This window comes from Nannospalax galili, unplaced genomic scaffold, assembly GCF_000622305.1.
Source record: "Nannospalax galili isolate Female #2095 unplaced genomic scaffold, S.galili_v1.0 scaffold644, whole genome shotgun sequence".
Lineage (NCBI taxonomy): Eukaryota > Metazoa > Chordata > Mammalia > Rodentia > Spalacidae > Nannospalax > Nannospalax galili.
This window is the reverse complement of record NW_008351473.1, coordinates 378393-391062: the sequence shown is the minus strand read 5'-3', so window position 1 is coordinate 391062 and position 12670 is coordinate 378393. Positions and strand designations below refer to the sequence as shown.

Below are 12670 nucleotides of genomic sequence, written 5' to 3'. Positions count from 1 at the left end.
TTTTAATTTTTAATTTTGTGTATGTATGTGTATGGGGCAGGGTATGTGCATGTGAGTGCAGGTGCCCAGGGACACCAGAGGTGTTAGATTCACTAGAGCTAGAGTTACAGGTGGTTGTGAACCATCTTCCTTGGGTGCTCTGGAAGAGTAGTACGTGCTCTTAACTGCTGGGTCATCACTAATGGGTTCTGCAACAATTGGCTATTGGTTTATACAGTTTATTTTTGAAAAATGAAAGTTCTTATGGGTATGGGATGCACACTAGTAATTCCAGCACTCTGGAGGAAAGGGTAGGAGGATCACCACAAATTGAGACCAGTGTGGTCTGTCTACATAGAGTTCCAGGCTAGCCAGGGCTACAGAATGAGACTTTATCTCAGAAAACAAACCCAGAAAAGTACAAGTTCTTGGAGTGGACTTAGGTATACGTCAGGCTGGTACAGTGAGTGCCCTTTGGCACATGAACTATGCAATAGATGATGATGGTTTTATTTTTTAAATTTCTTTTGTTATTGAAACACGGTCTTGGGGACTGGAGAGATGGCTTAGTGGTTAAGAGCACTGACTGCACTTGCAGAGGTCCTGGGTTCGATCCCCAGCACCCACATGGTGGCTACGAACCATCCTTAACTCCAGTTCCAGGGGAATCCAAAACCCTCTTCTGACCTCTGCTGCATTGCACGACATGGGTGCACTCATGTGCATGCAGGCAATACACTCATGCACATAAAATAAAAACAATAAACAAAATATGAAAGAAAGGAAGAAAAAAGGAAGGAAAGGAGGGAGGGAAGGAAGGAAGAAAGAAAAGAGAAAGAAAGAAAGAAAAAAGAAAAGAAAAGAAGGTCTTGCCCTATAAGCCCAGACTGACTTTGAGTTCATTGTGTGGCTGAGGATGACGTTGAGCTCCTGGTCTTCTTGTTTCAGCCCCCTGAGTTCTGGGTTATAGTCATATACGTCATATCTGGAAAATCTTTTGTTTGGTTGGGTTGGTTAACTTTTTTGAGACAGTGTCTCTATAGCCCAGGCTGGCCTGGAACTCATGGCAGTTCTTCTGCCTCACACTTCCAAGTGCCAGAATTGTAGGCGAGTGCCACTGTGCCAGGCTTATTTTATTTTTTAAAATACTATATTTCAATCTAGAATTCTGAGAAGCAAAGTTCACTGTACCTGGATGCTTCATAGTTTCTGAGGATTTTTGCTGTGTGAGGAGGAATGTAGGCTGGATTGTGTATTTTGAATATCCATTCTTAGGTTTCTAGTTCTTGTTAAGCATCTCTTGACTCTCTCCTGTTACTTGTGTAGGTTGGAAAGGAGAAAATGCTCAAGGTGAAGATTGTGAAGATTCACCCTTTAGAGAAAGTTGATGAAGAGGCTGCAGAGAAGAAGTCTGATGGGGCCTGTGATTCTCCATCAAGTGATAAAGAGAATTCCAGTCAAATGGCTCAGGACCACCAAAAGAAGGAGACAGTAGTCAAAGAGGATGAAGGCAGGAGAGAGAGTATCAGTATGTATGATGCTAGCCTTCTTAGTGAGCTGAGCCCCTGCACATCTCATTACATAGAAAGCTGGCATTCTCTAGCAACCACTAAAATATCCATAAAGTCATTAGGACTTGAATCCCCCTAAATAATTAAGGCATCCCTGACCAATCAACATGGCGAAGAAAATGGGATTTCCTTTACTCTTGCTTCCATTTTTTTGTTTTTGTTTTTTATTGTCTGGTTTTTGAGATAGGGTCTCACTATGTAGTCCTGGCTACCCTGGAATACTCCATGTATACCAGTCTGGCCTTGAGTTCACAGAGATCACTTGCCTCTAAGAGTGCTGAGATTAAAGGCATGTGCTACCATGCCCAATATTGTGGGGTTTGTTTGTTTGGTTTTTTTTTTTTTCTTGGAAGGCTGGCTCTGAATATGTAGCTGTAGCCCAAGCTGGCCTCAAATTTGGGCTGATCCTCTTGTTTCTGAGTTCTGGAATTACATATGTCTAGCACTACACCCAAAGTTGAAAGTATGTATGTGTGTAAAGAGGAAGGCAATGATCTACATAGGCCAGGCACAGTACAAGCCAGGGTAGTAAGAAGTTTTGTTTTCTGTAATTTAACTCTCTTAGATGGGAGCCACTAGAATTCTGAAATAATGTGCTGTCCAAAAATAATTTTTACTGACCTGGAGACTAACAGTAATGTTTTGAAAATTGAAGAGCTAAACATTGTCCACTAGGAAAAGATCTCTAAGAGTGTTACTACTGAGCTACACTTTCAGCTGCTACCTCCTCTTCCTCCTCCTCCTATTTTTAATATTTTATTTCTTTTATACATATGAGTGTATTGCCTTCATGTGCGTATTTGTACCCATGTCGTGCAGTGTCCGTAGAGATCAGAAGGAAATGATTTCCCTGGAACTGGAGTTATTGATGGTTGTTAGCCACCATATGCATGTTGGGAATTGAACCTGGGTCCTCTACAAAAGCAGCTAGTGCTGTTAACCATTGAACCATCTCTCCAGCCCCTCCTCCTCCTTTTTAAAAATAATCTGAATAAGTAAGAAATTTAACTGGATTAAAATCCTTTTGTCTGCCAAAATGAGTACATAGTGCTTGGGGATATATGATCTGTGATTGCTGGTTGATAGAATAATCTTCGTTGACTGTTGTGTTACTTGAGTTTTTGCCATTCATTCTGTTGTGACCAGATTTTGGGTCTGTGCGGATTGTTTTAGGAGGACTTCTTAGAGTTGTCTGAAGGAAACTGAGACTGCAGCTGGAGCCAGCCCTCTCAATGTTGATACTTTTGTTTCATTTCCTGCTCTGTGTTAGGAATGCTTACACCTTCCATTTCCAGTTTCACTCTTTTTTTGAAACTGAAGTTTTGTAATGTGGACATTCTAATTCCCCAAGGGTGAGAAACATTTTTGTGGGCAGTTGGCTCAGGTTATGTCTTCTAACTTTCCCTGGAGGATCAGATCATTGGCATACCAATGATCTATTATACTATTGAATTAGTGTCTAAAACACTGGCTCCCACGAATCTGAGTCTCAGCTTTGACTTTTTTAGTGTGTTTTTGTCTTAGCTTAAGGGTTAGTTCTTTGGAGCTAATGGTATTGCCAGCATGTGGAAAGGGTGGTGGGCAGGGTATTGAATTAAGATAAGCTTTAAATGTTTACATACATGGTTAGAATTTCTGTAGGAAAGTGACAGAGAAATTCTAATTACCATAGTATTTCTGAATCTGAACTAGTTGGGAAAAAAGGTATTGGGCAAGAACGCTCAGCTTTGTGAGCGTTTTTCTTTTTGTTTTGTTTTTGGTCTTTTTGAGACAGGGTCTCCCTGTAACCTCAGCTGGTCTGGAACTCACTATGTAGACCAGACTGGTCTCCATGTCACAGAGATTGCCTGCCTCTGCCTCCTAAGTGCTGGGATTAAAGGCATATGCTACCTTGCCCAGCTTGTGGAGTTTTCAACTAACCTCTGTCTTTTGATTGGGGAGTTGAAGCCATTAATGTTTAAGGTTATTATTGAAAGATATGTGTTGATTGCTGTCACTTTTATCTGTTTGTGTTCTTAGTCTTATTTTGCACTTCACTAATTATAGCTACATTTTTTTCTGTAACCTCTGGGCTATTCATCTTACCTTCAAGGATAGGCACCACCTTAGAGTGAAGCAGGGTCTCCCAGTAGCCCCAGCTGTCCTGGAACTCACTGTGTAGACCAGGCTGGCCTTGAACTCACAGAGAGATCCGCCTGCCTCTGCCTCCCAAGTGCTGGGACTACAGGCGTGTGCTGCCACACCCAGTAATTTTTTTTTTTTTTAAATGTGTATGAATGTACTGCATGTAAGTGTACCTGTGTTGTGAAATGCCTGGTAGAGGTCAGAAGAGGGCATTGGATCCCCTGTAACTGGAGTTACAGGTGTTTCCTGCCATGGGAGTGCTGAGAACCAAACCCAGGACCTCTGAAAGAGCTGCCAGTGCTCTTAACCACTGAGCCATCTCTCTAGCCCCTGTTCATTTGTCTTTTGAGACAGTGTCTCCCTACATCCCTGGCTGACCTGGAACTCAATATGTAGAACAGACTGGCCTCAATCTCAAAAGAGATCTGCCTGCCTCTGTCTCCGCAAGTGCTAGGATTAAAGGCATTCGCCATCCCCAAACACCCCCCCGCCTTTTTTTTTTTAAATACAGGATTTCTTTTGGCCAAAACTACTCTTGAACTTCTGATTCTCAAACTTCTATCTCACACTGCTAGGATTGTAGGCATGTACCATGGTACTCAGTGATTCTCTTGGGTTCTGTCCTGTTTATTCAAACAAGGATTCTTAAGGTTATCTTCTCTACTTACTGACCAATTGATGCCTTTTCACTGTAAGGTCTGACTTCTGCCTTGCTTTATAGACTTTTTTTTTTTCCTTGCTGATTTTTGGACACTGTCTCATATAGCCCAGCCTAGCTTCAAGCTAGCTGTGTGACTGAGGATGACATTGAACTCAGGACCTTCCTGCCTCTACCTAGAGAATGCTGGGTTACAGGCTCATGTCATCATACTTGGTGTGCTTTATTTGTTGGGGGTGGGGTAGAGGAAAGAGACAGGTTCTCGCTATAGCTGGGACTGCTTGTTACTCTGTAACTCAGATTGGCCTCTCTCTTGAGTTCTGGGATTACAGGTGTATTTCACCATGCCTGGATTAATTTCTGCTTTTCAGTGACTGAAATAGCTCCTAACCAGGTTGTAGATGGCTTCTTAATTACCAGGTACAGAGATTTTATAATGTTTTTTTAGAATTGTTTTACGTTTTTGTTAGATTTAACACTGCTACTCACTGTTACCTTTCACCATGTTTTAAACCATCGCTTATTTTCCTAATAATTGTTTATCTCCTTTTTTTCTCTTTTCTGCCATTTCTTGGATTCCCCCCCCCCATAGGGTACTGTGTCTTTATCTTTCATTCATATTTTTCTCTTTTTAAATGTCCCAGTTATCCCTAGAGTTTAAACTGAATATTTATGCACTGATAGGCTGATGAGTCCCAACTAAACCTAGGTCAGATTTGTAAACCAGGCCAATGGCGCAAGTCTCCAGTATTCAGGAGCTGCTTGTGAAGCTGAGGCAGGAGGGTCACTTGAGCTGAAATCTAGCCTGGGCAACAAAGCAAGAGCCTATCCCCAAACAAATACATCTACTCTAGGCCTGATGATCATGAGGTCATCCCATGGGTACCTGTGATTCAGCACATTTAGAGCTGAGGCAGCCATCTCCCTCTTGTCTCCCAGCCCCCTATCTCACATTCTCTTGCTGGATTAATGACACTGTCTTGACTTTGTCTCTAAGGCAGACATCTTGGGAATTTTGAACATTTCCATATGAGTTTCTCATCGAGGCTGTCTCTTAATTTCTTCTGTGCTTTTTATCCTCCATTCTAGCTCCACATCAAGTATAGAGTTTTCTGATTTGTTTACTTTCAGTCATGCCTCATTTTACTCATCTTCCAGCTGCTGAAAATACTTCCCTTGCCCTAATTGTTTTCACACTAGTGTTTGTTCCAAAATGCACATACCATTAGGACAAAAATATCCTTTGGCCAGGCGTGGTTAAGCATGCCATTAATCTTAGCACTCAAGAAGCAGCGACAGGTGGATCTCTGGGTTCAAGGCTGGCCAGGGCTACATTAGTGGGACCGCGTATCCCCCCCCCCAAAAAAAAATCCTTGTTTGCTTCTCTCATACAACACAAATTCTAGGCTCTTTGAAATTATTCATAATTAGGCTACAGCTTACCTTTCCGTCTTAAAAAAAAAATTTTTTTAATTTTATGTGTAGGAGTATTTTGACTGCATGTTTGTAAGTATACTTGTGTCAGCAATGCCCAAGAATGTCAGAAGAGGGGGTTGACTGGAGTTATGGATGGTTGTTAGCCACCGTGTGGGTGCTAGGAACCAAACCCGAGTCCTCTGCAAGAGCAGCCAGTGCTCTTAACCTCTAAGCTATCTCTCTACCCCCTCAGTCTTAATTTTTGACAAATGCTGTACATTATAGTCACCTATACCTCATTCCTTGCATCCTTTGAAGTCAAACTTCTTTAGGTCTTTCATGCTTGGGACCTGAGTATGCCTTTTCTCTACTTTTCTTTTTTTATGTTAATGGTGTTTACCTCATGGTACTGTCATTATTTACTTACTGAGTCTTCGCATAGATTAGATCCTTGAAGTTTTGAAGTTACTGATACCATAAGTCATCTTTCGGTTACGTTACCCAGTGCTTGGTTTGGTGAGGAATTGAGTAAGGTTATTGTTTGTGAGTGAATGAACAGAATTAAAATAATTAAAATTTTTTATGCTAATTTTCTGTTGACTAGATGACAGAGCACGTAGGTCTCCACGAAAACTTCCTACTTCATTAAAAAAAGGAGAAAGGAAATGGGCTCCTCCAAAATTTCTGCCTCACAAATATGATGTGAAGCTACAAAATGAAGACAAGGTTGGTTAATCTCTTACATGTGGTAGATTTCAAGGTGTTGGGAGGGTGGTTTTCCTGGAGAAAACGGGCTAAGGAAAAATGAACACAGATATCCTTGTCAGATACATTCTAAGTGGTTTTCTAATGATGATTTATTTTTCCCTAGAAGGCAGCATGCCTTGCTTTTATAGAAATTACTAGGATATGTGAATAACTTTGCATTTGAGTGTCTGTTTGAAAACCAGAATCTATTGGCAAGTGAGTTGACTGCTCAGTGCTTCATAAGGATTCTCGTAAAAGTACAAGTAAATATCCTTAGCAAGGCTTAGTGCTAGTTTAGTATTTTTTTTCAGTATTGGGTGTTGGACTCAAGGCCTTTGTATATGCTAACAAATATTCTACACTGAGCTAATTTCCCTAGCCCTTTGATTCTGAGATGTAAAATATTTGTATTTTATATTCTATTCAGTAGACAAGTGCTCTGTTACTGAGATATGCCCCTAGCTCTAGTTTTTATATATTTTTTTAATATGTTAAGATTCAAGCTGTATCTTAAAATCCAATGGCAAGAATTTATTTCCTAGATCTAATCCTAGTAATGAGGGCGGGGGGCGCTGCTGCAAGCAGGAGGATCAGGAGTTCAAGGTCACCCTTAGGCACATAGTGTTTGAGGGCATTCAGGTCTTCATGAAGGCCCTATATGTCAGGGAAAAAAAATTCTTTTTTTGATTTTTTTTTTTTTTCTTTTTTGAGACAGGGTCTCCTTGTAGCCCAAACTGACCTGGACCTGGAACTCACAAAGATCCACCTGCTTCTGCCTCTCAAGTACTGGGAGTAAAGGCATGTACCACCACACCTGGCAAAAAAAAAAAAACAATTATGTTGTGTCAAAATGTTTCATTGATTATGTTTCAGAAGTTCCTACACATACACGAATAGACTCTTGTCTATGTAATTCGACAGAGGAGTAGGATGTGGAAGACAGTTACGCGTTTGTCTTCATAGATAATCTTTCTAACAAGAATAGCTCATTTGGGAGGTTTAATCCTGTGAAAGGTCCTCTATGATAGTCAATGGACCTAGGAGGAATTATAAGCTATTTCTTTTCCTTTTCTCTTTTTTTTTTCTCCATACAGGGTCTCATGTAACCATGCCTGTCTCAAGCTCATAATAATCCTTTTGCCTCTGTCTTCTGAGCACTAGGATTATAGGAGTATGCCACCATGATCATTCATGTGTTGTACTGTTGTCCCCCAACGGGTTTTGGCCACTTAATATTTTATAGTTAGTGACCTGAACTCACATTATTTGATAGGTGGGCTCTCTCTCGCTCTCTCTTTCAATTAGATGTTTATTTAGTTCAGTTTATTGTTTCTTACCTCATTTAATGAGTAGCTAGTTAAAACGGTGGGGAGTCTCATCCCTTTCTTCACTCACTTTCTTAATGATAAGTACAAATTGTTCACAGATCATACACACTAGTTAAAGGAATATAGAAAATGCAGATAAGAAAAAAATACAAGATCTCTTCTCACACACATGATGATGATAATTGGTGAATGTAGATTTTGGTAACTTGTCTTTTTCATTTACTTACAATAAACTTAGTGTCATTCAACTTTATTCAACCACAGTGTGAGATTGTCCTATGTAAAGTATAAAGTAGTCACTAGGGGAATCCATGAACATGGAGATGGCTTAGCTCTGCCTCCTACCCATAAAGTCTGTGATGAAGTACAAGTGGCTGTTTTCCTACCCACCCTCCCCCTTTGTGTTTTTGAGACCAGATCTGGCTGTTATGGCCCAGGCTGGCCATGAACTCCCTATCCTGCTTCAGCTTCCCAAGTACTGAGATTACAGAGAGTGCCTCACCAAGCACAGCGCCTGAGGTGGATCTAATGAATTTGTTCTAATTGAGGGTGGGGTAGTTTTGGTCTTTTTGAGACAGCATCTCCCTGTAGCCCCAGCTGTCCTGGAACTCACTATGTAGACCAGGCTGGCCTAGAACTCAGAGATCTGCCTGCCTCTGCCTTCCAAGTGCTGGGGTACAGGCGTGTGCCACCCTGCCGGCTTTTTTTTTTTTTTTTTTTTAATATCTATTTGAGACAGGGTCTCCCTGAAGCCCCGGATGGCATGGAACTCACTATGTAGACTGGGTTCCTCGAACTCACAGAAATCCTCCTGCCTATGCCTCCCAAGTGCTGGGATTAAAGGTGTGCACCACAATGCTTGGCTCTAATTGAGAAATTTTATGTCTTCATGGCTGTATATCCTACATTCTGTGTATAACTTTAAATTCCAAACATGAATTCCTAAAGGATGGCTCTTTAGGCAATAATCCCTCTTCTATTTTTGCTATTAAAAGCAATGGAAGATGACTTTTTCCAAGATATGGTCATAACTGGAAGAATTACTGTTTTGAACTGTGTGCTCATTTTTAGGATTTACTGACAGATTCCCTAGTTGACATTCTGTCTTTGAAAATGGTTCTGCTTTTTCTTCTATCAAATTTATAGCCTATTTAGATGGAATTTTGTTTGCTTGCTTGCTTGTTTGAGAAGACCTCCATTTTTGTTCTCATTGGTTGATTGCCCCTGATCCCAGTGGTGAACGCTTTCTGATTTTCTTCACTTAGATTATCAGTAATGTACCAGCAGACAGCTTGATTCGCACAGAGCGCCCGCCAAACAAGGAAATAGTGCGATACTTCATTCGGCATAATGCCTTACGTGCTGGGACTGGTGAAAATGCACCTTGGGTGGTAGAAGATGAATTGGTGAAGAAATACTCCCTGCCTAGCAAGTTCAGTGACTTTTTGCTTGATCCATATAAGGTAAGGTCTTGTGCTGGGTATTAAATATTTCTCTCAAACTCCTATTAATGTTTGGACAGTTAGATAAATTCATTTTCTCTAATGACTCCCAATAGAATTAAATTTATGGCAGATTATGAACTTTTAGCAACAACAGATAATTAATTCGAAATTTTTCCAGGTTTATCTGGTTTCATAGGGGTTGTAATGTGCAATTAGAACAGCAAAGTCACAATTAAGTTCCCTTAGTTTAATTTATTATTTTTAAAATTAGACATGCATAAATTTAAAAAGCCATATACATGTACTTTGTTTTGCCCTAAATCCTTATGTGACAAGGTTGTTTTATAGATGCAAAAAGAATTTTGTAAACTAATTAAAAATTGTTTTTATTTTCATGTACTTATCTATTTGTATGTGTGTTGGTGTGCGTGTATCACAGTACCCATGTGAAAATCAAAGAGCACCTGTTGGAGTTGGTTGTCTTCTTTCATCATGTGTCCTAGGGATTGAACTCAGGCTCTCAGGCTTGGTGGCAGGTACCTTAGCCCACTGAACCATCCCATTAGCCCCAGTTTTTTTCCTTGTAATTTTCTTTAAAAGAAAAATTGGGGAGTGGGAACTAGAGAGATGACTCAGCAGTTAAGAGCACTGGCTCTTAATCAGGTTCTGTTCCCTGCATCCACAATCCACATGGCCACTAACACCCTTCCAAAACTCCCCGTTCCAGGGGACCTAAGGCCCTCTTTTGGCCTCTGCATTACATATATGTGTTGTGCTTACATATGTACAGGCAAAACACTCATACACATAAAACAAAAAAAAAAATTTTTTAATCTGCAGGGAGTGGCGCTAGAGAGATAGTTCAGTGGTTAAGAGTATAAGAGTACTGGCTGTTCTTTCAAAGGATCTGATTTCATTTCCCAGCACCCCTGTGGCAGCTAACAACCTTCTATAACTCCAGTTCTAGGGGATCCAATGCCTTCCTGTCTCCGTGGGCACTGTATGCACATGGTGCATTTACATATATGTACATTCATACACTTACAAAAATAATTTTTTTTTTTTAATTTATTTTGAGGGGCTGGAGAGATGGCTCCGCAATTAAGAGCACTGACTGCTCTTACAGAGGACCTGGGTTCTATTCCCAGCACCCACATGGCAGCTATGAACCATCCCTAACTCCAGTTCCAGGGGAATCCGAAGCCCTCTTCTGACCTCCGAGGCATTGCACGACACAGGTGCACTCACATACATGCAGGCAATACATGCATACACAGAAAATAAAATAATGAATAAATGTAGATAAGTGCACCCATGTCATGCAATACCCGCTGAGGACAGAAAAGGCCAACAACAAAAATGAGCTCCATTAGCTTCTATTGTAGCATAATGGGTTTTTCTTTCTTTATTGGTCTTTTTGTGAGACAGGGTCTCCCTGTAGCCCCAGCTGTCCTGGAACTCACTATGTAGACCAGGCTGGCCTTGAACTCACAGAGACCCGCCTGTCTCTGCCTCCCTAGTGCTGGGACTAAAGGTGTGTGCCACCATGCCTGGCTCCCAAATAAAATATTTTTTAAAAAATTTATTTATGCCGGGCTAAAAAATTTGCTTGAAGACAGACTTTTGCCAGGTGGCCTACAACTTGAGGTCACACCTCTTCTTCAGCTTCCCATATGCCACCATGCCCAGGGGTAAATTCATTCTCTTTGTTTTTGTTTTTTGTTTTGGTCTTTTTGAGACAGGGTCTCCCTGTAGCCCCAGCTGTCCTGGAACTCACCATGTAGACCAGACTGGCCTCTACCTCCAAAGTACTGAGATTAAAGGTATGTCCCATCACATCTGGAAGTATATTAATTCTTAAAAATGAAAATTGGAGGGGCTGGAGAGATGGCTCAGTGGGTAAGAGCACTGACTGCTCTTGCAGAGGACCCAGGTTTGAGTCCCAGCACCCACATGGTGGCTACCAATCATCTGTAACTCCAGTTCCAGGGGATCTGACACCCTCTTTTGACCTCCATGGCCTCTGCATGACATGGGTGCACTACCTACATTCAAGCAATATGCCCATATACATTAAATAAAATATTTTTTAAAAAAGAAAACTGGAGCTGGAAATAGTGATTCATTCCTGTCATCTCTACACTAGGGTGACAGAGGCAGGCAGGTCTCAGTTTGAGGCCAGCCTGGTCTACATAGCAAGTTCTAGGCCAGCCAGAGGCTAGCTACAGAGTGAGACCCTATCTGAAAACAGAAAAAGGAAGGCTGACAAGATGACTTGGGGTAAGGCACCCACTGCCAAGCCTGAAGACCTGTGTTCAATTTCCAGGACTCACAGGGTAGAAGGAGAGAACTGACTCGTAAGTTGTCCTCTGACCTCCACATGGATATTGTGGCACATGTACATATGCATGTGCATGCACTATAAATGTACTAATAAAATTTTAAAAAGTAAGACAGACATAGTGGCATACACCTTTAATCCCAACACTTAGGAGACAAGCAGGCAGATCTCTATGAGCCTGGTCTATATAGTGAGTTCCAGGCTAACTGTGGTACAGGGAAACCGCAAAAAATCCCAAAAATTAAAAAGAAAAACTGATTTTGTACATAAGGAAAGATGTTCCGATAGCTTGGTAGCTTTACATAATCTGGAGTATATATTTGTGGAACACATTACCAGAAAACCAGCATTTCTGTTTTGAGAGTAACTACTTTTTTTTTCTCTCTCTCCTCTTATGTCATCCTATTTGCTCTCTAGAGTATTTTCTTGAAATTCTGTGGTGTATGTATTAATCTTATTTTATAGACAGGGAATCATGGGTATGGTTCTTTTTTCCCTTTCTCCCTTTCTCTTCTCTCATTCGCTCTTTCTCTCCATGAATGAGGCTCTGGGTTCAGTATCCAGCACTGCAGAAAAAACCAGAACAAAAACCAGAACCTTCCTAACAAATTTACTGATGAAAGCATATAGAGACTTAGTTAACCTCAGTGAATATTGCCCTCAAACTCCTACAGTGTTGTCTGGAGTGAATGAGAAAGAAGAGCAGAACAGACTAAGGGTGTCATTCATTGGTGGAGCACTTGTCTGTCATGAGAGGCCCTGGGTTCAATCCCTTGAGTAATGAGGAACAAAAAGACTGGAATAAGAATCAGATACTTGGGGGCTAGAGAGAAGGCTCAGCAGTTATGAACACTGGTGGTTCTTGCAGAAGACCCAGGTTTGAATCCCAGCACCCACATGGCAGCTAACAACTGTCTGTAACTCCAGTTCAAGGGGATCCAACAGCCTCTTCTGTCTTCTGCGGGCATTGCATGACACAGGTGCACTTACCTGCATGCAGGCAATACATGCATACACATAAAATAAACATAATAAAATATTTTTAAAAAAAGAATTCTGTC

General features: G+C 41.1%; 1 protein-coding gene across 1 annotated transcript in view; it reads left to right on the top strand.

Annotated features, from left to right (window-relative positions):
* Window positions 1–12670, top strand: part of Baz1b (bromodomain adjacent to zinc finger domain 1B) — a 67673-nt gene that overhangs the window by 18361 nt on the left and 36642 nt on the right. The window contains exons 4-6 of the mRNA XM_008848376.2: window positions 1306–1507; window positions 6353–6474; window positions 9089–9286. Of these exons, the coding sequence (XP_008846598.1) occupies window positions 1306–1507; window positions 6353–6474; window positions 9089–9286 (522 nt within the window). The remainder of the gene's footprint in view (window positions 1–1305; window positions 1508–6352; window positions 6475–9088; window positions 9287–12670) is intronic.